General features: G+C 43.2%; 1 protein-coding gene across 2 annotated transcripts in view; it reads left to right on the plus strand.

The window, feature by feature from the left end:
• tmem259 (transmembrane protein 259) overlaps nt 1–27,269 on the plus strand; it is a 93,870-nt gene that overhangs the window by 25,993 nt on the left and 40,608 nt on the right. The window contains exons 2-4 of one of the 2 annotated variants that reach the window (XM_038776751.1): nt 3,017–3,268; nt 11,421–11,598; nt 19,382–19,492. In XM_038776751.1, coding sequence (XP_038632679.1) covers nt 3,017–3,268; nt 11,421–11,598; nt 19,382–19,492 — 541 coding nt within the window. The remainder of the gene's footprint in view (nt 1–3,016; nt 3,269–11,420; nt 11,599–19,381; nt 19,493–27,269) is intronic. The other variant, XM_038776752.1, reaches the window with a different exon arrangement.

The following is a 27,269-nucleotide window of genomic DNA, read 5'->3' on the forward strand; positions in this document are numbered from 1 at the left end:
GAGTTAAAATTGAACCAATTTGTCAGTACTTCAAAAAGGAATAACATCAGAGACCACCAATTGCCAGTGTAATAATGTTAAACAGGAAAGCCTTCCATTAACTTTCATGTCATAAAAATTATCATAAAATTTAAATAGGAACTCCAGGGGCTCACTTCTGAAAATTGACACGTTAAATGTTTATTTGAAGGTGCCAAGAAGAGTAACTGGGCATTTATTTAGGAAATTGCCTGCTCATTGCAGTTTCCTCTTAATTGTTTCTTCCTTCTGAACTATTTAATGTTTTTTTGTGAATGGAGCTCTGGTAAAATGTACCCATCCAATTCAGGTTAAGTACACACTGGTGTTTTTCTAACCCTCCTGGAAAATGGGCATTTGATCAGAAACGTGTCCATGAACTTTTCTGAATGTTATATTTGGATCCCAGAACAGACCAACTTCCTCTGTTTTCTGTAACCCTGCCAAAAATCAATGTATTTTGAAGATTAAGGTTCGTGTCCTCACAGAATTGTTACGGCACAAAAGGAGGCCATTTGGCCCATTGTGTGTGCACTGGCTCTCCAGGCGAGCATCATGACTTAGTGCCATTCCACTTACATTTCCCTGTACCCCTGCATATTGTTTCTATTCAAATAATCATCAAATGTCCTTTTGAACGCCTTGATTGAACCTTCCTCTGCCACACTTACAGGCAGTACATTCCAAACTGGAGCCATTCGCTGTGTGAAAAAACATTTTCTCTCATTGTTTGGCTCTTTTGCAAATCACTTTAAATCTGAGCTCTTCCTTGATCATTTTACGAGCGAGAACAGCATTTCTCTATCTGCTCCGTCCATCCCCCTCATGATTTTGAACATCTCTATCAAATCTCATCTCAGCCTACACTCCCAGGAGAACAATCCCAACCTCTTCAATCTTTCCTCATAATTGAGGTTTCTAATCCCTGGAACCATTCTTGTAAACCTCCACTGCGCTCTCCCCAGTGCATTCACATCCATCCTGTAGTGGGGTGCCCAGAACTGTACACTATATTCCTGTTGTAATTATGCAACACTTACAGCTTAGGGCACTGATTTCATGTTGTGATTGAACTTGGTCTGATCTGTTGGGAATGCCAGCACCAGTTTGATGCAAGAGGTAGAAATTAGATTATGTAAATCTTGTCCGGAGGGCAAACTATTCCTTATGATTTGCCTTGAAGTGTGCTTTGAGAAATAAACAATTTCAATGGGGCTTCTTTTGAAAACCACATTTCATTTTCTGACACAGCACCTGCCTTTAAATTTGCTACCAATTCTTTTATTTCTTTTTAATTTTCTATTGAGTACCAGACTCTGATATGTAATATAGGTTGTTCTTAGTGTGAAAATGGAGAGAACCAGCTCCATAAGGCCAGTTTACTTTTCTATAATATATCCCCTTGCAGATTTGTGGACCCGTATTTATCAGGGTCAATATTGGGTAGCTTCTTTTGCAGGTCTCATTATTTGAATGTTGTTCCTGGCACTACTTTCAGTAAATTTGGATAGATTAATGTTCAAGTTTAGGTCTATATTCTGCACTCAGCATTAATACTTTCAATCCAGTGAATGCTTTTTCACTTTTTCTCATATAGTTAAAGTAGCTTGATGAGCATTCCGTTTAGCTATTATTATATGCATTTGAGTTCAAATTTGAGTGGTCAGGGCAGCTTGATGTCTAGTAGATGTTGCAAATTTATATGAACTGGGTCATTGTGACTAAAATGATGTATTCCATGTTTTGACAATATGCAAGTTAGAAGGTGGGTACCTCCAATAGTGGAAAGTTTCCTAATATTCTGTTAAGGTTTCAATTACAAAGATTTAAACGCTCATCTAAGTGTGAAGATTGCTATTATTTTTTTTCCTCAGTGAGTTAAAAGTATTAATGCTGAGTGCATTTTAACCACCAGAGGGGTGGTTGCACAATCTGGCACCCCCAGCAGAAGTGGCACTTGCAGTTAATGTATCTTGGACAATAGAGTGCTATCAAGCCAACTTGCAGTCTGTTTGGCAATTTCCCTTACAAATTATGGACTGGAACATAGATTCCCTACAGTGCAGAAGGAGGTCATTCGGCCCATTGAGTCTGCATCAACCCACCAAAAGAGCACTCTACTTAGGCCCACTCCCCTGCCCTATCCTTGTAAACCTGCGCATTGATCTTGGCCAATCAACCTAACCGTCACATCTTTGGACACTAAGTGGCAATTTAGCATGGTCAATCCACCTAATTTACATATTTTTGGACTGTGGGAGAAAACCGGAGAACCCAGAGGAAACCCACGCAGACATGGAGAGAATGTGCAAACTCCACCCAGACAGTCTCCCTAGGCTGGAATCGAACCATGGTCCCTAGCGCTGAGGCAGCAGGGCTTGCCGCCAGTGTCAGTCAGCATTAAGCACTCCTAAGTCAGGGGTTGCATCTTTCTGGGTACTTTATCTAAAACATGTTCTCAAACTGAATTTATTGCTAGAATTAGATACTAAATAAACTGTATGACAACCTCAATTAAGCAACATCAGTAAATAACCTGTCTACTCTGCAATGTTCCATCTCAATCCCAGCTTGAAGAGAGCTCCCTACTGCACCACTGAAATTTTCTTCCCAGTTTCTATCGCAGTAATTTTGCAGCCACTCTGAAAGAATGCCTTCTACAATACTTTGTATCCACATTGTCAATGTGACGTGTCCAGTTAATCCTCTGGTTCATGGTGATAGCCATGATATTAATGGTGGGCACTCTGTGGTGATGGTTTGGGTTTATCGATGATCAATATTATGAATCATTATTCTCCAGGGATTCTAGTTTTGAAGTATATTGGGAAAATAGGTGATACATGTTACACTTCCCACAGAGAAGCTTGGTAATCTCAGCCCTGTTTTATTTTAGTAAATAAGTTATGCATATTTTGTCACCTATCCCATTCCCCAAAAAACTCACCATATGCTTTTTGAGAGGAAATATTAATTGTGTCTTTCTTTTATTTTGCAGGCTCTTTTTGTCCTTTTCATTTTGGCCTACATTCATATTGCCTTTTCCCGCTCTCCAATCAATTGCTTAGAGCATGTTCGTGAGAAGTGGCCACGGGATGGGATCCTCCGTGTTGAAATCCAACGCAACTCAAGCCGTGCCCCCATTTTCCTTCAGTTCTACGACTCTGAAAATTTTGCAGGCATGGTAAAGGAGCCAGCAGAAGATGAAGAAGAGCTGACCATAGAAATGTTTGATAACAGTTCCATACAGGTGTGATTACTATTCTGATTGTAGTATGCAAGGCACTATAATTGGAGAATTGTTCATTTTGATTCAGTTCTGGTAAAATATCAGTTTGAAGTTTTCATGATTTTAAAAATGTCATTTTAAATTTGTGTCGGCAATTTGCAATGAGTCAGGAAGAAAATAGAACAAATGAAAATAAAATTTGGATATTAAGGGAAAGTGGGGAATGAGAAAATTACTTTTCCCCACAGTAGCCTAATCTTGGTCACTTAACACAGGCTGCACGACACTAATGCTGTTAACTTTGAATTCCAGCCGAAGGAGGTTAATTTGGCGAATTGGGCATGAAGATGTAAACAAAAATACAGTAAAGGATTAAATAATTTTTTTTTGTCTGCTGGAGTGGTGTTCTGATTGATCAATTTCGGTCTTCGTTCCTGGACCACTCTAAATAAAGGCAGAACTGTCCAACAGCCGACTCTGGAAACTCCCATTAATTTCTATGCATTTGAATTTTGAGGAGCTGGAGGTTTAGAAAGACCTGTTTCTAGCACTGTAACCTCATTGCTGGATAATACCTAGAGTTCATAGAAGCAGCTACAGATATTTGCAAGTAATGGCCTAGATTTGTGTATGTTAAATTGCTGCCTTAGTTCCACCTATTAAGACAAATGAGCTTGGAAATCTCTGAAGTTATTGCGTTGACACATACCCACAAACTCGAATTTAGATAGATACGGAAAGTTATTGAACAGAAACTAAACAGTTCTACAGAAAGAGAAAAAAATATAAAATTTTCATTTGAATTGCTGATGGTGGGATGTCCTAGCTCACAATAGCATTTCTTTGCACCTTTCACTCGACAGCCAGATAAGGTGAGGGAACAGAAGTGTCCTAGAACTGTGAATGTCCCAGTGCTGATGGTGACTGAAACAATTAGTGGTAAATCTACTGAAATGGAGAGATAAAAGGGAGTGAGCCAAAGTGGCCAATGGTATGCATGAACATAGAACATAGAACAGTACAGCACAGAACAGGCCCTTCGGCCCTCAATGTTGTGCCGAGCCATGATCACCCTACTCAAACCCACGTATCCACCCTATACCCGTAACCCAACAACCCCCCCCTTAACCTTACTTTAATTAGGGCACTACGGGCAATTTAGCATGGCCAATCCACCTAACCCGCACATCTTTGGACTGTGGGAGGAAACCGGAGCACCCGGAGGAAACCCACGCACACAGGGGGAGGACGTGCAGACTCCACACAGACAGTGACCCAGCCGGGAATCGAACCTGGGACCCTGGAGCTGTGAAGCATTTATGCTAACCACCATGCTACCCTGCTGCCCCTGAATATTGGGAAGAATGGAAAACATACCTATCCTACGGTTTTTTTCCCAAAACTTCTCTCGGTTTTTTTTTCAGAACAAACACACGCTCTTCAATAAACTAATTTACAATATAACTGCACAATTGCAGCTGCCAATTTCTATTTGCTTGTATTTGTTTGGGATAATTGTTACACTTCACGGAAGTTATCATATTGAGTGTTGAGATAATCTAGACATGTGGAAATCTTACACAAATTTCTGATAGAGAAAACTGATTTGTTGTCAGGTATGATACAACTGCTATATGCATTTAACATTATACCATTAAGACCTGTGGAAAAGATCACCCTAATGCCACTTGTGTAATTTGCTTAATTCATCTTCCCATTGCTATTTCACCCTGGTGTTATTTACACTAAATGCTCTCCAGACACCATTCAAATTTGGAAGGGCAATCTATAATTGTACTGCTCCCTAATTTTCTCACAAACTTCTACAGATGTGCCATAGAGAGCATCCTATCCACTGCAACACAGCTTGGTATGGCAACTGCTCGGCCCAAGATTGCAAAAAACTGCAGAGTATGGCGAACTCAGCCCAACACATCACACAAGTTTACCACCCTCACATTGATTCTTTATACACCTCCCGCTGCCTCAGGTAGGCAGATAGCATTGTCAGGGACCCCTCCCACCCAGGCATTGCCTTCTCCCAGACCCTTCCATCAGACAGAAGGTAGAGAAGTCTGAATACCCGCACATCCAGACATAGGAACAGCTTCTTCCCCACAGCTACTAGACTCCTCAATGACTCTCCCTTGGACTGATCCGTGTTCCCTGTAAGAACAATATTCACGACACCCTATGCTGCTCTTGCTCATTTATTTGCTTTGTTTGGCCCCTTGTTCCGCACTGTAACCAATCGCTGTTCGTCGATGTACCATTTGTCAATGTACTCTGTCTATTATTATTTTTTGACTACTATGTACGTACTGTGTACGTTCCCTTGGCTGCAGATAAATACTTTTCACTACTTCGGTGCATGTGACAAATATTTTTTAAAATAGAGGCAGTAGGAAAATACCACACGTGCACTATTGCACTTAGTGATACCTTACTGACAACAGGGACTCTAGACGCTGTTATATAACATGTGTAAATTAGTTAAGTAAAAACCTTACATGTGGCTTGGTGTGGTATAGAAATGAGCTGACCACCTACTGTGCCAATCACATTACACCATCAGCAAAAACAAAAGTTAAATGAAAAACAGTAAAGACACGATTGCTTTAATTTATTTAAGACAAGCCTGTCTATTTGGAACATTGACTTTGCTGCACATCCATATTTAATGCAGTTCAGGTTTTAAGATTATATAATATAAATGCTGCATGTAATCTGAGATTATTTGGAACAGATGTGTCTGAGCTGTTTTAGCCACCATTTTATCTTCGGGATGGTTTCATTATTTGGCTTGCAAGCTGTGTCTTCATGTGATTCAGTCTCCCTATCAGTTCAATAATTAAACCTTCAGTTTGTTCCCTGAACTAGACTTTGCAGTTCCCCATATCACTTTTGTGATGGTCAGTTGCACATAACAGCCTGAATGGCTTACTCGAAATTGAGACAGATAATGTGCACAAACCATACTTCAACAGTTTATGCTGGCCATCATTTCTCACTTGCAAAAATAATAACTTAATTATAAAGAATTTGAAGTACAAAACACTGAAGTTACTGACATCTCTCAACTTCACTGACACCTCAATTGTTTTAAAAATTATGCATCAACTTGTCAGGGCCATGGTAAAGTGGTATGATATAGTTGGGATTACAGAGACATGGCTCCAAGATGACCACTGGTAGGAACTATATATTGAGAGCTAATCTGTTTTTAGGAAGAGAGACAGAAAGGAAATGGTGGTGGAGTTGCATTGGTGATTAAAGAAATATTGATACAACATTGAGGAAAGATATTAGTACAGATGATGTGGAATCTTTCTGGGTCAAGTTAAGAAACACCAAGAGGCAAAAAAACATTCGTAGCGGTGGTATTCAAACCACCAAACTGCAGTGGTAATGTTGGGAATAGCGTTAGACAAGAAATCAGACACATGTGATAACTGAACATCTGTGATTATGGTGACTTTATCTGCATATAGATTGGGTGAATCAAACTAGTCACAATACAATATAGGAGGAATTTCTGGAGGACCGGATGGATTTCTGGTCTAATACTTTGAGGAATCAACAAAAGAACAGGACATCTTGGACTGGGTGTGTGCAATGAGAAAGGATTAGTTGGCAATCAAGTTGTGAGAGAACCTTTGGGGATGAGTGACCATAAAATATAGAATTCTTTATCAAGGTGAATAGTGAGGTAATTGATTCTGAGGCCAGGGTCCTGAACCTCAATATAGGTAACTAGGAAAGTATGAGGCATGAGATGGCGATGATGGACTGGGAAACATTACTGAAAGGAAGGACTGTGGACAGGAAATGAAACTTATTCAAGGAACGAATAGGTGAACTCCAAAAGTTGTTTATTCCTATTTGGTACACTAGTACAAAGGAAGCGGTGGCCAAACCATGGTTTACACAGGAAATTAGAAATAGAATTAGATTCAAAGAAGAGACATATAAATTAGTTAAAATAAGCAATAGACCTGAGGATTGGGAAATTCAGCAAAGGCAGACCAAGGGATTGATTAAGATGAGGAAAATACAATTTGAAAGTAAACTAGCAGGGTACATGAAAACGTTAAAAGTTTCTACAGGTATGTAAAGGGAAAATGATTGATTAAAAATTAAAGGAGGCCCTTTACAGTCAGAAACGGGGGAATTCATAACGGAACAAAGAAATTATTGAGGTATTAAATTCACACTTTGTTTCTGTCTTCACAAAGGAAGACATGAATAACGTTCTGGAAGTTCTGAGAAACACAAATTGTAGTGAGCTGAAGGAAATTAGTATTAGTAAAGAATTGGTTTGGGGAAAATTAATGGGATTGAAGTGGTCAAATCTCCAGGGCCTGATAATCTTCATCCCAGAGTATTTAAGAAAGTGGCCCCAGAAACAGTAGATCCATTAGTGGTCATTTTCCATAATCCTTTGGACTCTTGAATGGTTCCTACAGATTGGAGGGTAGCAAATGTAACCCCGCTATTCAAAAAAGGAAGGTAGAGAGAAAACAGGGAACTATAGACCAGTGAGTCTAACGTCGGTATTAGGGAAGTTGCTGGAGTCCATTTTTTAAAATTTAGTGTTTCCAATTCATTTTATCCAATTAAGGGGCAATTTAGTGTGGCCAATCCACCTACCCTGCGCATCTTTGGGTTGTGGGGGCAAAACTCGCGCCAACACGGGGAGAATGTGCAAACAATACACTGACAGTTACCCAGAGCCAGAATTGAACCGCCGCGCCGTAAGGCAGCAATGCTAACCACTGCAGCACCATGCCTCCCTGCTGGAGTCCATTAAGGATTTCAAGGCACAGCATTTGGAAAACAGTAGTATAATCAGACAAAGTCAGCATGGATTCACGAAAGGGAAACCATGCTTGACAAATCTACAAAAATTCTTTGAAGATGTAACTAGTAGAGTTGACAAGGGAGAAACGGTGGATATGGCTTATTTAGACTTTCAGAAGGCTTTCGACAGGGTCTCGCTTAGCAGATGACTACGTGAAGTTAAAGCGCATGGCATTGCGGGTAGTGTCTTGAGATGGATAGGAAGCTGGCTAGCAGACAGGAAACAAAAAGTTGGATGTATTGGGTCTTGTTCTGATTGGCAGGCAGTGACTAGTAGGATATGCAGGAATCTGTGCTAGGACTCCTACTGTCCACTGTGTGTGTGTGTGTGTGTATATATATATATATTTTTTTTATATATATATATATTTATATATATTATAATGATTTAGGCGAGGGAACTAAATGTATTATATGAAAATTTGCAGATGATACAAAGTTGGGCGGGAAGGTGAGCTGTGAGGAGGATGCACGGATGCTTCAGCGGGATTTGGATAGGCTGAGTGAATGGGCATAAGCATGGCAGATGCATTATAATGTAGATAAATGTGAAGTTATCTGCTTCGGTAGCAAAAATAGGAAGGCAGCTTATTATTTGAATGGGTGTAAATTGGGAGAGGTGGATACTCTGAGACCGTCGTGCCCTTGTGCATCAATCGCTGAAAGTAAGTGCGCAGATACTGCAAACAGTAAAGAAGGCAAATGGTATGCTGGCCTTCACAGCGAGAAGATTTGAGTATAGGGATAGGGATGTTTTACTGCAAGTGTATAGGGCATTGGTGAGGCCACATCTTGAGTATTGTGTACAGTTTTGTGTCGTTTTCTGAGGAAGGATCTTCTTGCTATGGAGGAAATGCATTGAAGGTTTACCAGGCTGATACCTGGGATGGCGGGACTGTCATATGAGAAGAGTTGGTTAGGATTATATTCTTTGGAGTTTCGAAGAGTGAGAGGGATCTCGTAGAAACTGCTAACAGGATTAGTCAGGGTGGATTCAGAAAGAATGTTCCTGAGAAGTGGGGGAATCCAGAACTAGGAGTCATGGTTTGAGGATAAGGAGCAAACCTTTTAGGACTGAGGTGAGGCGAGGTTTGGCCTCAACTACTTTATGGTAGTTGTGTCCAAAACATCGTGTCCTTTCAAGAAGGGATTAGATATAGTTCTTGGGGCTAAAGAAATCAAGGGATATGGGGGGATGGCAGGATCAGGATACGTACAGCAGGCTCAGAGGGCCGAATGGCTAACTTCTGCTTCTATTTCCCATGTATGTTTCTATGTATGGGTAACTCATGTTCTGTATGAGAAATAAGAACATAAGAAATAGGAGTAGACTATTCAGCCCGTAGTTCATTCCGCTATTCACTTGAGATCATGGCTGATCATCTACTTTACCATATTCTTGCACAACCCCCATATCTTTCGATGCTTTTAATGTGTAGAAACGTATCGATCTCAGTCTTGAACATACTTAACGACTAAGCCTTTACAGCCCTCTGAGGCAGAGAATTCCAAAGATCCGCCACCACCTGAGTGATTCCTCCTCATCTCAGTCCTGAGTGGCCTGTATGCATGTAAATATACTTGCATAATTGTGTACACATGCATATATATGTGTATACTGTATAGTTTTCTTATTGAAATCAGAATTGGAAATTGCTTTATGCATTAATGATTGTCTGGTTGAGTATAATGGAGATTTTGTTTATGAAGTGATATCCTCTGTAACCTATTATCCCCTCGCGTACTTTGAACTTTAACACCCATTTTGTCCTCTTCTTCAGTCCACCTTAGCCACTTTGATCCTCCTCTTTGTAACTTGTTGCCTTGTTCTGTTTGCTTTGGTACTTAATTCTCTCCTTTCCTCACTGCTTTTTAAAGCACCTGTAGAATCCTTGACTGATTTCATCCTAACTCTTGATTTCTCCCTTTCCTGAAATCTATTGTCATCAATTTAGAGAGTATTTCGAAAGGCGTAGGATAATTGAGAACGTGAATTGTTAAAAGCAAGAAATATTTAGTAAACTTGCTATTTTTAAAGAAATTACCATGTGAATGGAGGGAATGTTTTAGATGCAGTGTGTTTGAATTTTTCATAATGTTCCAAAGATGCTTGGATGATATAAATCAGTAAGTAGCAACATGGATGGAGATTTAGTTGACGGACAAGAAACAAAGTGTTGGGGGCTAATTGGGTTTGGTCAGTTTGCTGAAGGATTGGAAGTGACTGATCCCAGATGTCAATGCTAGAAATAGTGAGCCATCAATTCATATTTGTCACTGTAACTTTAGGAACAAGATTTGGGAAAATGTCTTCAAATGAAGAGTTGAAGTGTGTAATGCTCTACTGCAGGGAGTAATTGAAGCATCTTTTAAAGGAACAGTGGCTGAATACGTGAAACGGGAATATGCAGACCTGTAGGGGTAGAAAGAGTATGGTGGTGGGATCAGTTTTGGCTTGTTTTTGCAAAGGGCTGAGCTTAACTGTGATGATCTAAATGGCTGCTTTGACAAAGAGTCATCCAGACTCAACGTTAGCTCTGTGTTCTCTCCACAGATGCTGTCAGACCATCTGAGATTGTCCAGCATTTTCTGCTTTTGTTTCAGATTCCAGCATCCGCAGTAATTTGCTTTTCTATTATGGCTGCTTTCTAGGTCTGGTTCACTGTTTTGACTTCACAGTTAAGTGCTTTGAAACATCTTCCCAACAATTTGAGGAGCACTATAAAAGTGGCAATTGTTGCCTCCTGTCAGGAATAATGGAAGATTAAGCATTGGGATATTAAATTTGTATACAAAGACAAAATCAAAAACCGTAGGGCCAACATCTCTCTTTAAAGATGCTATTTATGCATGCACAGAGAGAAGCTTGGACAAGTTTAAACTTCACAGCAAGGTGTACTACCTGTTTTTCTTGTTACTGAGCAAATAAGAGTGAGCTGCCAATAAACCAAGCAAGTCTTGACTGGTGGTCAGGTGCAGCATTGAAAAGATGTGACTAGGCTTCTGCAAGTGGCCCCTGGACTATGATACAACCGTGCTGGATTAATAAATACAATAATCAATCTGTGTTCAAAGGTTTTGCAAATCAGAATGGTGCTAATACCCATGACAATATTGTCAGTAAATGCTGAAGCTTTCCTGGTTCTTAAGAAAGTTATTTTTAGTTCAGAAATTATTGAAAATTCCATCCAAAATGTTAACCTGTTTCTTTCTGATGCGAGTCAAGTTGTCATATATTATTAACCCATGTGTTTTTATTTCTTTGTGACAAATTTGTGCCTAATTCTTCTTGCCTTTCTGCTCCTTTTTGCAGTTTGAACTCGACATAGAGCCCAAAGTGTTCTTAAAGCCCTCACTTGGAAATAAAGCAGAAGTTGTAACGCAGGTGGTACAGAATGATAGCCAGGGGCTCTCATTCACTGAGGCACCTAGTAAAGGTATGCAGCCTCTGCAGGAAACAGTCTCCGAGTTTGAGATGCTAACGAGAGCAGGTAAAATTTTAGTGATACAAAAGCTCTTTCTTCCCCCTTCTTTCCAACCTGCTTCCAACATCTCTCAAACTCTACACTTGGGTAGGACCCTCATTTGCTCAGTGTAGTGATTTATGACTGCTAATCATACTAAACTTTTTGGTGAAACAGTGCTCGATAATTGATCATTATTTGAGCTGAGAAGAGAATTGCCTCGATTTAAAAGTGTGAAATAACTTATTTTTTTATAAGAAAAGTGCTTTCAAAAGTTTCTTCAGCTTCAAAAACAGATGCTGCAAAGCTCATTAATTGCTTGTCACAGCTGTACTGCTTTTTACAAACTCTCACAGTTCCAAAATCTGTTTTCTACATTTGCTTCTAACATTGACAGAGATGTAAAGCCGAAACGGAAACATAAAGTCTCTACCTTTCAGATTCAAAAACTAACTGTTTATTAATTTTGCAAAACACAGCCTGTTGCTTTAATCACATTTTGCTGCAGCTGGTCTTATTTTGTGTATTGGTATCAATATGCTGCAGGGAACATTACATGCAAGCTAAATTTTGCGTATTTGATGCTTTTAAACTCGTTTTAATGCTCACAACAGGCATAACCTAAGTTTGTAATAGAAACATGTATAATTTTATTGCTGGGTGCTTTTCCACGGGTAAAGTGGACCCAGTCTGAAAACCTTATGACTTATTGAATTATAGAGACCAAGGTTGATATGCATGCACTATTGTGCTGTTTTAGTGTAACCTTTGTTTCTGCCTCAAGTGACTGCAGTAAAACATTTTGTATCTCACCAATTCCTGGATAATACCATAGTTGCTTAATTTGAGCTTAAAATTGCTCACTGCTAAACTTCTCTGTCTTGGAGGTCAGGATAGTCTTTATGCAGACAGTAAAAAATTACAATACTGTGAAACCTGCTCAAGTGCACTGGTATTTAAAAATGTACACCAAACAAGGTTAACTGGCTCACAATTGAAGGTAATTGATGCTAATTTCTTGAGTACTGTAGCCACCTGGGGTGGCCACGTCCCGATTTCAAAATGGACACTTGCAAAGAGTGTAGGGAAAATTGAACAACTCCAGAGAACACAAGCAGGTGCAAGGTTTCCTGTGTATTAAGATTAGCAGAACCCAGACAGAACCGAAACCAATAGCCATTAACATATTAATGAGCGATCTCCAGGGACAAAAAGAGACATTGAAACAATCGGGACCAAGACAGACTCCCCGGCGCCAGTGGGAGCTAGAACAAAGACAGGCCAACGAACACCTAGGGCCCGCCCAACGATCAGGGAACAACTCCAGTATTGGAGAAAATAGATAAGAACGATTGAGGCATGGTCCAATTAATTGGGACCACGTCCGGGGTCTGCCCAAAAGGGCGCGAAACCCCTGGGGCCTATAAGATAGCGTCCCCAAGTTCAGTTTGTTCTTCTTGGCCTTGGCTCTCAACGAGGAGAGACCTGCCTAGCAGCTGCATCAACCAAGTAAGTCTCAGATCAACGCCCGCTACGAGATAGACGCTCCTAGCTACTATTCCGTACCAGCTCGAAGCCAGCAGAATCAGAACCGGACAACGGCCATTGTTCCTCTGACCTGGTGGGCCATTCGAAGCTAAGTATAGGCTTTTAGTAGTAGTGATAGTTTAATAAGTAGAGTTTATGCATGAGTAGTGATTGACTGTGTGTATAATAAATGTGTATTGATTTCAAACTTACTAACTGGTGTATTGAGTTATTGATCAGTACTTGGCTTTGAACCTCGTGGTGGTAACAGAAAGATACCTGGCGACTCTAGAGCAAAAGTTATTAAAACAGAGCAATTAAGGAAAAGCATAACGAGCAACAGTACACATTTGCAGGCTGAAATATTTTGAAAATGACTGTTTTTAATATAAGCTTTGAACTGACGTACGAAACCGCAAAGGAAACTTCATTGTTTTATTTTTTCTTAAAGCCAACTTTTTGGCAAACGCAATAATCAGCCAGTGGGGCTCGTCTGAAAACGAGCGCAATCAACTAGTGCCGTTCTTCAGAAACAGAGTGGGGTCAGCCAGCAGGGTTACTCAGGAACAGAGTCAGCCAGAGAGGTTTGTGCAAAACAAAATGGAGTCGACCACGGGTTTTTCTGAGCTAGGTCAACCAGCGGGGGTTGTCAGAAATAGAAAGGGGTCAGCCAGAGAAGTTACAGAGGAACAAAGCAAAGCAGGATCAGCCAGAGGAATTTCTCTGAGACAGAGTGGGGTCAGCCAGTGGTATGGGTGAGAGTGAACCAGGATCATGAAAGAGAATAAATAAAGTTCCAGGAAAGATGCTGTACTGCTGGACTTTAAAACAAGCTTTCCAAGTAAATCCATCAAGCGAATTCTTCTGTTTTGAGAAAGTACTTTATCTACTGACTAATGCCCTCAATTGAAATAACAAAACAACAAATCAAAATGAGAGATTGCTTTACTTAAACAGATTTAGCCCAATGATGGGAAAAGTTGTGTGGTGGATCGTAAGAAAGCGAGTCCCAAATGTAAGGTTAATAGAGTTTCAAGATGTACCATAAACAATTTGATCTATATATTCTTCAATTTGGCATGGTTCACATTTTGACAGTCTAATCGTCCCTATTCCTTAAGAGATTTTGAGTAGCTTTACAATTTATCGAACTATCGCTGTAATATGGAATTTAATATCTCATGTGAATTCCTTGGCAGCAATGAATGCTAGTTTTGTGTTGTATGTTACTGAACTAGTTATTCAGAGACCTGGATTAATAAATCCATGGATGGAGAGATGTTGGTTGGAAAGTATGGTTCTGTGAGTATGACTATGTCGGGTTGTTACTTGCCCTGCTGGTGGACCAGTGCATACCCACCATGGTATCCGGTCAGGAGGGAATGTACGTGGGAGTCCTCTACATTAGCTTCGGATCCCAAGTGCTTGCCTCAAAGAAGCATTATCAAACAAAATTTGAAACCTTTCCACATGAGAAATTTGGTCAAAGAGTGGTATGTTGGGAAGAGAGGCATAGTAAATGAGATGCATTCATAACAAATTGGACATCACGAAAGCATTCTGGACCATTAGCAGCGGCAAGATTATTCCATCACAATTTGTAGCCCCATGGCCCAGCATATCCCTCGCTATCAAGCTTTGCACAGTACATCTTGTATGCCTTTTGTATCTTCTGATTTATTCCTGCCCTACATCCTGACTACTGTGCATAACTCCCATCAAGGTCTTTTTTCCTTTGCGATTCCTCAACTCTACCAACACAGATTTTACACGTTCCGACCCTATATCGCTTCTTGCTATTGATTTAAGTTCATTTCTGATTAACAATGCAAACTCTCCCCCTCAGCCCATCTGCCTGTTCTTTTGATAGAAGACATATCCTTGAATATTCAGATCCCAACCTTGATCCCCTTGCAGTTACGTCTATGTGATGCCCACAACATCGTACCTGCCAATTTCAATGCGCGTAGCAAGCTCATTCACCTGGTTTTGCATAGCGTGCACATTTAGGTACAATACCCTCAGTCCTGTATTGATCATCACCCCCTTCTCATAGTTGTCCCCTTTTTTTTTTGCTGTGCCTGAAGTTGGATTCCTGCTGCTTTCTATACTCTCTACTCTATTACGTATTCTGGAAACTTTACTAACCTCTCCTGAGCCGTCGGCCCCTTTAAGTCCTCATCATTAACCTGCAATCTCACCGTCTCCATTAACTTTGTTTTTCTAATTTTCCATACAACTGAACCACCACTAAGCCCTATCTACAACCCTGGTTATGCGAATCGGCAGCACTTTGGCCCCAGTTTGATTCAGATGAAGACCGTCCCATCAGAACTTCAATCCTAATTACAATGCTGGCTCAAATTTGAATAATAGAGTTGAATTCCAGAGGTGCAAGCAGAGTAACTGGTGTGACTTCAAGGCAGCCATTTAGAATCAGAGGAAGACACCACTGACTGGATTCATACCTAGTTCTGAAATGTCTTTGTTTGTTGGAGGTCAATTGTCTCATTCATTGGACATCACTGCAGGTCTTCCTGAGGGTAGGGCTCAATTGTCTCATTCATTGGACATCACTGCAGGTCTTCCTGAGGGTAGGGCTCTTCCTCTAATGACCTTCCCTCTATCGCTTGGTCAGCATTGGAGATGTTTGCTAATAATTGCATGGTGCTCAGTTCCATTCGCAACTCCTCAGATACTGAAGCAGCCTTCATGTAGCAAGACCTGGAGTTTCGAGTGTTGTTGGAGCAGCACTCATCCAGCCAAATGCATTCGTGTGTGCCTCGTAGGTGGTCAAAACGCTTTGGGGTGTCACGATGGCTGTCACTCATCACAGGTTACCTACCCTCTGATCAGCTCTTGTAGCCACAGTATTTATGTGGTTGGTGCTGATAAAAAGACAAGCAGCATTCATCCCGCACAAGTGCCTGGCAATGACTGTCTCCAACAAGTGAAGGTCTAAACACCACCCCTTGACATTCACCAGCATTAGTCAAATCCACCAGCATCTAAGGCCTGGGAGTCACAATTGACCAGAAGTAAATGCACCAACCACATAAATACTGTGGCTACAAGAGCAGATCAGAGGGTAGGTAACCTGTGGTGAGTGACATCCATCCTGACACCCCAAAACATTTTGACCACCCAAGAGGCACACACGAGGAATGTGATGGAATGCATTTGGCTGGATGAGTGCTGCTCCAACAACACTCAAGAAACTCTACACTATCCAGGGCACTACAACCCACTTTAATTGGCATCCTATCCACCACTGTAAGTCGGCAGCATGGTAGGACAGTGGGTAGCACTGTTGCTTCACTGCTCCAGGGTCCCAGGTTTGATTCCCGGCTTGGGTCAATGTCTGTGCGGAGTTCTCCCCATGTCTGCATGGGTTTCCTCTGGGTGCTCCGGTTTCCTCCCACAAGTCCCGAAAGACATGCTTTTTAGGTGAATTGGACACTCTGAATTTCTCGCTCTGTGTACCCGAACAGGCGCCGGAATGTGGCGACTAGGGGCTTTTCACTAACTTCATTGCAGTGTTGATGTATGCCTACTTGTGACAATAAAGATTGTTATATTATATATTCACTTCCTCTGTCTTTGACACAAATTGGTTGCTATCTGCAAAATGCGCAACTGCATTTTGACATCAGCTTCAACAGTGCCTTCCAAACCTATGATCACTATCACCTGGAAGGACAAAGGACTAAGGTTCATGGGAGCACCAGACCTCCAAATTCCCCTCCAATTACACAACATCCTGACTTGAAAGTATATCGTCACTATGTCAAAACCCTGGAACTCTCATCCTAATAGCACTGATGGAATATCAACTTGCATGATATACTTGCATGGACTGCAGTAATTTGAAAAAGACGGCTTACCAATACCTTCTCAAGGACAATTAGGGATGAGCAATCAATCTTGATCTTGCTTCACCCTATGAATGAATGGTCTCTGTAAAGCATTAGTTTCCTTATTTGAAAAAGGATACCATTGCGTTAAATGCATTTTAGAGGCGGTTAACTAGACCCATTCCTGGGATGAAAGGCTTATGAAGAAAGGTTGGACGTATACCCATTGGAGTTTAGCAGAATGAGTGTTGGATCTTACTGGAACGTATAAGATCCTGAGGGGGTCTTGATCAGGTGGATACTGGGAGGATGCATTCTCTTTTGGGAAAGACGAGAACTAGGATGCACAGTTTAACAATAAGGTCTCCCTTTTGAGACAGAGATGAGATTTTTTTTCTCTGAGGGTTAAGTCTGTGGCATTCTTTGCCTCAGAAAGCAGAGGAAGCTGAGTCATTGCATTTTTTTAAAGGCTGAGTTAGGTAGATTTTTGAGAGACAAGGCGAGTGGAGTGTTATTGGGGCAGCCAAGGATGTGGAGTTTGAGACAACAAACTGGTCAGTCATAATTTTATTGAATGGTGGAGCAGGCTTGAAGGGCCAAATGATCTACAAAGTCTATGTTCCTAATTCAAAACTCTGGGGTAAAACCTTTTTTATTTATATATATATATATATATATATATATATATATATATATATAATTATATATATATATATATATATATATATATATATATATTCCGGTCATTCGCAATTGCTGATGTATAAATTTGAAACAGCCCAGACACTCGTGATAGTGAGGCTAGCAAAAGATATTTTTGTGTTTCCATTGTGTGAATATGCCAGTCATTGAGCTGATGTAAGTGCTATAGGTTGTGGGGGAACAGGGATATGGGTGGCAGAGCAATTACTGAGAAGGTTACAGATTATTATCATAGACTGAACAGGATAGAGATATTTTGGACCTTCAGTTGGAAAGGTACATAAAAGTTCATTAGTCTTTGTTCTTAAATATTAACCAATTTATTATGCTAATTCCCATCTGCAGTACGTAGCACAAATAGTGTTGGATCTTCCTGGTACTTGTGCAACATTTATGCCATTGAGCTGTACTGGGATACAGTTGTAAAATCTGGCATTTCCTTTTGGCAAAAGGGAGCATGACTACTGCAAGTCAATTTATCTTCTGCTCTCCTGGCTAAGTCGCAGAATGTTTTCTGCAAGACTTGTTTGCACTAATGTGAATTTCAAAAAAGAGCCATTATGCACAACATACCCACAAAAATATTGCTATTCATTTCTTACTAGAGCTGGAGGAACAAAATCCCTGTTGGGTTCAGTAATGACTACTTTGGTGCTTTCTATTGAATTTGGTCATGGCTGCATTAGAGTTTCCAGTGCCAGGAACTGCTATCTCAGAAAATTAAACATACAGAATTTCCACTGAAAGATAAATGATGCCTACCTGACATTCTTAATATTGTTAATATATCAGATGGGAGAGAATTACTTTTCTACTTCTGTTTTCTGGTGTAAATAAGTGATTGCATCTGTTTAAAAAGCTTGGATTGGAAACTATATAACTACCCCTTTGTTTTCAGGATTATTCTTAGTTGTCAAAGAGAGTCATTTAAAGTATCTGAATGAACACATTCCAGTTAATTTTACATGCCCATACTGATGCTTCACCAGCACTGCGGTACTCACACTTGTGCTACTGAGCTTTTACATGAAGTTTGAATTAATTTGTGTCTGCTAAATCCATGTTCATTAGTCAGTCTTGGTTTCTATCCTATCAAGTGTGGCTCACTTACCTTGGCAGCAGATTCATAGACCCATTTTTTGTAATCTACGAATAAGGGAACTAGGTTTAGCAGTGTGGCCACTGGGAACTAACTCTTCAACTTTGAATTAAATGTTGGATGAAATTGGGAGATTGTCGGGGGAGAAAATGGACAGAAGTCAACACAAACATTTTAAAAGCATCTCCAACTCTGTGCTTTTTTTTAAATTTAGAGTACCCAATTATTTTCTTTTTCCAATTAAGGGGCAATTTAGCGTGGCCAATACACCTACCCTGCACATCTTTGGGTTGTGGGGGTGAAACCCACGCAGACAAGGGGAGAATGTGTAAACTCCACATGGACAGTGACCCAGGGTCGTGATTGAACCCGGGTCCTCAGCGCTGTAGGCAGCAGTGCTAACCACTGTGCCACCGTGCCGCCCATCCAGTTCTGTGCTAATGGCAACAATGATTAACTATGCATCTTTGGGAAGTGGTAATTACCCAAAAATTCACTTAAAACATGAGCTTCTACATTTTGAACTGCTAACCATTCAAGCAGCTTTGCTTGTTGCCCCAAATTGTTTCATAAATGTTACCACATGCCACTTCACACTGTCTAATGCTTACTTTTCCCCCTATCGTAGTTTGGCCACAAGAGGAGTACATAGTTGAATACTCTTTGGAGTATGGATTTCTGCGTCTCTCTCAGAGCACCAGGCAACGTCTAAACATCCCAGTCATGGTAGTTACACTAGGTAAGCGGTCAAATGTGTATATAAAATGTATTTGGAACTGTGGAAAGGCTCTTTAATTGGTTATTAATGGTGGTTGTTCGTGTTTTGTCAATTCTGCTCCCAAAGCTGCAGCATGCATTGATTATAGTGACTGCCTGCATTCGAACACCCAGCATAGAAGAATGTTACTGTGCACCGCTTATTCTGTCAGGTGAAGTTAGAGGGAAGAGAAAACACATAATTGAACACTCCAGTAGCCGTGCAAACAGGACAGAAACTAACAAGGAGCATGGGTTTTGCTTTCCTGCCAGCTCCCCACATTTTTCAGCAATTATTCCCCACATTTGAACATTTGTAGTTTCTGAGATTTTAGCAATGTTCTTGCTATGGAAGGGTTTGCACATTTCAACATTTTAAATTTTGAATATCACTGCAGCTTTTGAAATTTTGGCATGTCTAAAATTGCAGTGAAGAACCTGCTTCCTCTAGTCATTATCATGTTCCACAGGCTACAATTTAGGTTTGCTGAATTCTTTGCTTCTCTATGGTGCAATTTGAAAGTAAACCTCAATATCATGGTCGGGATTCTCCGACCCCCTGCCGGGTCGGAGAATCCACGGGGTGCCGCGCGAATCGTGCCATGTCACACCGGTGCCGAAGAAAATTCGGTCCATATTGCTGTCTGACATCACTTTGAACCTGGGTAATCACAGGATCCATGCCCAATTAATGTATCTAGCGGTTTCATTTGAAATTGGAGATCCATCAGATTCTTTTGTATACAGTTTTGGAAACTGCATTATGTCCTGGTCCTGCTGCCACCTCAACCACAGTGACCTGAGGCTGCAGGAGTCTTTCCTGGGGTACTTCAGGCTACTGGTATTACTATCTTTAATCTCTTGCCACTCTCTCAAGTGAAGCAGGTCTCCTTGTTTTTTTTTTATTCATGGGATGTGGACATTTTTTGCCCATCCCTGATTGACCCTTGTAGCAGTTAAAGGTAATCCACATTGCTGTGGGCCTGGAGTCATATGTATGCCAGACTAGGTAAGGATAGCAGATTTCCTTTCTTAAAGGAAATTAGCAAACAAGATGGGTTTTTAAGACAGGCGACGATAGTTTCAATGTTGCCATTACTGAGACTAGTGTTCAATTTCACTTTTTTAAAAATAAAATTTGTTACTTGAATTTAAATAACACCAGCTGCCATGGTGGGGCTTGAACCCCTGTCCCAGAGCATTCGCCTGGGCTGCTAGATTACTAGTCCAGTGATATTACCATCACACCACCATCTCCACCTAGACTTTGAGCTTCCATACCAACCTGGATATTATCTCTGTTCAGCTGTCTTGAGGTCTGCCTGTTCCTTCAACCTAATCCAGACTGGCCTCTTCTGAAGAAAATATTTCTCAGCCTTCTGCCCACCAAGATCCTATCTTAAACATCATACAGCTCAAATTAAGCCAAGATATTTTCGACATAAATTATTAGATAACTTGTCCCTATTATGGCCCAAGCACATTTTCTCCATGTCTGCTTTAAAATAAATATGGGTGCTTCTACATTTGAAACTTTGGCTCAAACCTTCGGCTCAAACTATCCAGCTGAAGGCTGTTGTGGGCCAGGGTTTAGAGAACCCCAAAGTGTATTATGGAGTTTACCTGACCCACGACATTTACTAGATTGTGGTATGGGGAGCTCACTGCCCACTCTACAGGTGTGGTACAGCAGAAATCGAAAAGTATTTTTTAAAGCAAAACTATGTTTATTCTATGAACTCAGGTTAACCTTTTTAAAACATAGTGAACATCTTGGCAACCATTAATTCAAATACAACCCCCAAAGAATACAACACTAAGTAATCGTTTAGCTTTCATTTTAAGACTTAAAAAAAACTTTTAACAGAAGCGCATCAGGTTTAAATTCACTACTGAGAACAGTTATAATTCTGAATTCACCAAATGGTCAAGAGATAATTTTTACATGGCAGAGCGAACAACATTACACATTCTGTGGCTGACTGCAGCTCCAACACTGAAACGAAACCAAAAAAACAGACACACCCAAGCTTTTCTCAAAGTGAAACTAAAAGCTGACTAGACAGCCCAGTTCCACCCACACTCTAGCATCACTGCAGTAATAAACACCCATTTCTTAACGGTACACTCACTACAGTTATTCTATAAAAAACACCAATTTCTTAAAGTTACTCCCACATGACACCTCCCCCCAAGAAAAAAAAAATTCATCAACTTCAAGATGGGTTCATTTTTCACCTTTTCACTATCCTTTAAGAAATGCACACAGTAAATATACATTTTTGTTTCAAAAAAACCAGACTCAAATGGGTATAATAATATAGCCCTTTTTTTTTTTCTTCCTCCAACTGAACCTGCTTCCGTTCATCACATTCGTGACAAAGCATCGGCTATCACGTTTTCTCGTCCTGCCACATGTACTATTTTTAAATGAAATGGCTATAACAATAAACTCCAGCAAAACAACCTTGGATTGTTATTCGGAATCGCTCCAAAAACATCAACGGATTATGATCAGTATATATAATGGTGTCAGACGGATTGCTGGTCACACAAATGTGAAAATGTTGCAAAGCCAGCACCAAACTCAAAGTCTCCTTCTCACCGTTGAATACATTTTCTGGTGAGAATTCAATTTCTTTGAAAAATAACCAATAGGCCGCTCTAGCCCTTCGTCGTCGTCTTGTAGAAGCACTGCACCTACTCCCACATCGCTCGCATAATCCGCCACTTTGAATGGTTTGGTATAATTTGGGATGGCTAACACAGGAGCAGTGGTTAACACAGCCTTCAGGCCGTCAAATGCCTGTTGACACTCCGCTGTCCACTGGAATTTGTTACGCTTCTTGAGCAAGTCCGTCAGTGGAACGACCACACTGCTAAAATTCGGTACAAATTTCTGGTAAAATCCACTCATACCAAGAAATCGCATTATTTCTCGTCGTGTCAAGGGTATCAGAAACTCCCCAATAACTTTTCTTTTCACATCCCGTGGGACCATTCAACCCTGTCCAATTGTATGGCCAAGGAAAGTGACTTGGGCTTTTCCAAATTCACTTTTGGCTAGGTTTATCACCAAACCCGCCTCCTGAAGTCAATCAAATAACTCCATCAGACGTTTTAAATGTTCTTTCCATGTCTGGCTGAAAATTACCAGATCGTCGATGTATACCGCACAATTGGGTAATCTTGAAACAACTTTGTTAGTTAACTGTTGAAATGTGGCTGGGGCATTTTTTAAAAAAAAAAACAATTTTTATTCAAATTTTTCAACAACAAATTTTCTCCCAACAATAAAATAAACAAGGCATAGAAAAAACAGAAAGAAAAGCCCCTCCCCCGCAATACAAAGTGATGAATTAATAACAAAAAAGAAAGTAACAAACATATAGTTGCAAAAACGAACCCCCTTAACAGACCCATAATCCCCCCCCCCCTAACTCCCGGGTTGTTGCTGAGAATGACCACCCCCTAACACTCCGCCAGGAAATCAAGAAAAGGCTGCCACCGCCGGAAGAACCCTTGCACCGACCCCCTCAGGGCAAATTTGACCCTCTCCAGTTTGATGAACTCGTCCTTGTCATTAATCCAGGACTCCGGGCTCGGGGGCTTCGCGTCCCTCCACAGTAAAAGAATCCTGTGCCGGGCTACTAGAGACGCAAAGGCCAGAATACTGGCCTCTCTCGCCTCCTACACTCCCGGCTCTGATGCTACCCCAAAGATAGCGAGCCCCCAGCCCGGTACCACCCTGGAACCGACCACCTTGGACAAGGTTCCCACCACCCCCTTCCAGAACCCCTCCAATGCCAGACACGCCTAGGACATGTGGGTGTGATTCGCCGGGCCTCCCGAACACCTCCCACACCTGTCCTCACCCCCAAAGAACCGGCTCAGCCTGGCCCCAGTCATATGCGCCCTATGCAGCACCTTCAGCTGAATTAAGCTGAGCCGTGTGCAAGAAGAGGACAAATTCACCCTCCCCAGGGCGTCCGTCCACATCCCCTCGTCGATCTCCTCCCCTAGCTCCTCCTCCCACTTCGCTTTCAGCTCCTCCACCGAGGCCTCCTTCCCCTCCTGCATCACCTGATAAATTGCCGAGATCCTACCCTCACCGACCCACGTCCCCGAGAGCAGCCTTTCCTGCACCCCCCCCTTGACGGCAATACGGGAACTCAGCCACCTGCCGCTTAACAAACGTTCTAATCTGCATATACCTGAAAGTATTCCCAGGAGGGAGACCCCACTTGCCCTCCAACTCCCCTAAAGTTGCAAACATCCCGTCGAGGAAAAGATCCCCCATCCGCCTGATGCCTGCCCTATGTCAACTCAAAATCCCACCATCTATTCTCCCAGGTGCAAACCAGTGGTTGCCCTGTATCAGGGTCCAAACTGAGGCCTTCACTTCCCCCCATGTCGCCTCCACTGCCCCCAAATTTTGAGGGAAGCCATCACCACTGGACTCGTCGAATACCTTGCCGGGGAGAGTGGGAGCGGGGCCGTCACCAGTGCCTCCAGACTCATGCCCACACATGACGCCACCTCCAACCTCTTCCATGCGGCACCCTCCCCCTCCATCACCCACCTACGAATCATTGCCACATTCGCAGCCCAGTAGTACCCACACAGGTTGGGCAACGCCAAACCACCTACCTCCCTGCCTCACTCCAGGAATACCCTCCTGACTCTCGGGGTTTTCCGCACCCACACAAACCCCAGAATACTCTAATTAACCCTCCTAAAGAAAGCCTTCGGAATCAAGATGGGGAGACACTGGAAGAGAAACAAAAACCTCGGGAGCACCGTCATCTTAACCGACTGGACCCTGCCCGCCAAGGAAAGTGGCAGCGAATCCCACCTCCTAAACTCCTCCTCCATCTGTTCCACCAGCCTCGAAAAGTTTAGCCTATGTACGGCCCCCCCAGCTCCTAGCTATCTGGACGCCAAGATATCTAAAGCTCCTCTCCGCCCTCTTCGACGGGAGCTCCCCTCTCCTGGTCCCCCAAGTGCAGCAAACAGCTCACTCTTCCCCACGTTGAGCTTATAGCCCGAAAAGTCCCCAAACTCCCCAAGTATCCTCACCCCGCCGGACACCCCCCCCCCGGCACAATCCCCCTCCAGTTCTTCGAATCTCTCAGCGCCATGACCTGGGGTTCAATCGCTAATGAAAGGACAGCCGAAAGTCCCCCGACCTCCTCCCATTCATCACCACGCTCGCTACCGGGGCACTATATAGCAGCCTCACCCAGCTAGTGAATCCCTCACCAAACCCAAATCTCCTCAACACCTCCCACAGGTAGCTCTACTCCACCCTATCGAAGGGTTTCCTCCGCATCCATCGATGCTACTATGTCCGCGCCCCCATCCGCCGCCGACATCATAACATTAAGGAGCCACCGCACATTGACATTCAGCTGCCTCCCCTTCACAAACCCCGTTTGGTCCTTATTTATAACCAGCGGGACCACATCTTCCACCTCCCTGGACAGTATCTTAGCCAACAACTTTGCGTCCACGTTGAGGAGCGAGATCGGCCTGTAAGACCCACACTGGAGCGGGTCCTTATCTCGCTTCGGAATCAGTGAAATTATTGCTCTAGACATCGTCGGGGGCAAAGCCCCCCCCCCCCCCCCCTCCCTCGCCTCATTCAGGGTCCGCACTAACAACGGGCCCAGCAGGTCTGAGAACTTCTTATAAAATTCCACCGGGAACCCATCAGATCCCGGTGCTTTCCCTGTCTGCATGCTCCCCAGCGCCTCCATCAGCTCCTCCAACTCGATTGGGGCCCCCAGACCCTCCACCCGCTCCTCCTCCACTCTTGGGAACTCCAGCTTATCCATCCCGCCCACCTCCCTAGGGGGCACCGACCGGTACAGCTCCTTGTAGAAGGACCTGGACACCCCATTAATGTCCCTAGCACTCCGTACCAGGTTCCCTCCTGCATCTGTGACTCCCCATATCTCTCTCGCTGCCTCCCACTTCCGGAGCTGGTGGCTGGTGGGCCAGCATCCGACTTTCCTTCTCCCTGTACTCGTATACCGCCCCCTGCGCCCTCCTCCACTGCACCTCCGCCTTCAGGGTGGTCAGTATATCGAACTCCGCTTGGAGACTGCGACGCTTCCTCAAAAGCCCCTCTTCCGGGACATCCGCATACCTCCTGTCCACCCTTACTATTTCTTCCGCCAACCTCTCCCTCTCAACCTTCTCCCCCCCCCCTCTCCCTGTGCGCACGAATAGATATCAGCTCCCCTCTAACCACCACCTTCAGCGCTTCCCAGACCACCCCAAATTGCACCTCCCCATTGTCATTAGCTTCCAAATACCCCTCTATGCACCTACGGACCCGCCCACATACTTCCTCCTCTGACAGAAGCCCCACATCTAACCTCCACCGCGGGCGCTGAACCTTCCCTTTCCCCAGCTCCAGGTCCACCGAATGCGGAGCGTGGTCAGATATGACTATCGCTGAATACTCCGCCCCCACCACTCTCAGGATTAGCGCCCTGCTGAGGACAAAAAAATCAATCCGGGAATAAGCCTTGTGGACATGGGAGAAAAAGGAAAACTCCCTACCTCCCAGCCTCAAAAACCTCCAAGTGTCTACCCCTCCCATCTGATCCATGAACCCCCTCAGCACTGAGGCCGCCGCCGGCCTCTTGCCCGTCTTAGACCTCGAACAATCCAGAGCTGGGTCCAACACAGTATTAAAATTCCCTCCCAAGATCAAGCCCCCTGTCTCCTGGTCCGGAATCCGGCTTAACATTCGCCGCATGAAACCTGCATCGTCCCAGTTGGGGGCATACACATTAACCAGAACCACCCGCTCCCCTTGAAGCCTACCACTCACCATTACGTATCTACCACAGCTATCCGCCACTACACTCGACGCCACGAACGACAAGCTCTTGCCCACTAAGATCGCCACCCCTCGATTCTTCGCATCTAGCCCCGAGTGAACCACCTGTCCAACCCAGCCTCTTCTCAGCCTCACCTGATCCGCCACCTTAAGGTGCGTCTCCTGGAGCATAGCCACGTCCGCCCCCAGCCCCTTCAAATGCGCCAAGACCCGGGACCGCTTCACCGGCCCATTCAGCCCCCTCACTTTCCATGTGACCAGCCCCCCCCCCCCCCCCCGGTGTAACACAACCACCACTCCCCCCCCCCACCCAGTGCCGGTCCCGCCACTGCGCCTCCAGCGCGGGAAGAAAGCCCGCGCTGCCATCTCAGACCCCGACCCAACGCGCGAGAAAAGGAAGGGTGCGTGACCCAGCGGGCCCGCGAACAGCTCCGCAGCCCTCCACCAGTGAAAAGCAAGTAAGCACCCGAATAAATAAACAGCCCCAAAAAGCGAAAAACCAAAAAAGCAAAAATCATCAACAAACACAACCAGAAAAACGAAAGAATACCCAGGAAGACAAGGCCTCCGGACTATGTACATCAGTCCCCAGTCCTCAGTTCGAGTCCAGCTTCTCTGCCTGGACGAAGGCCCAGGCATCCTCCGGGGAATCTAAGTAAAGCTGGCGATCTTCGTAAGTGACCCAGAGGCGAGCCGGCTGTAACAGGCCAAACTTCACCCCCTTGTGAAGCACTGCCTTCGTCCGATTAAAACCAGCCCTTCTCTTCGCCACCTCCACGCTCCAATCCTGATAAATCCTGATCTCTGCATTCTCCCACTTGCTGCTGCTCACCTTCGCCCATCTCAGCACACACTCACGGTCAACGAAGCGGTGAAAATGGACCAGCACCGCCCTAGGCGGCCCGTT

This window comes from Scyliorhinus canicula, chromosome 18 (assembly GCF_902713615.1).
Source record: "Scyliorhinus canicula chromosome 18, sScyCan1.1, whole genome shotgun sequence".
Classification (NCBI taxonomy): Eukaryota; Metazoa; Chordata; class Chondrichthyes; order Carcharhiniformes; family Scyliorhinidae; genus Scyliorhinus; species Scyliorhinus canicula.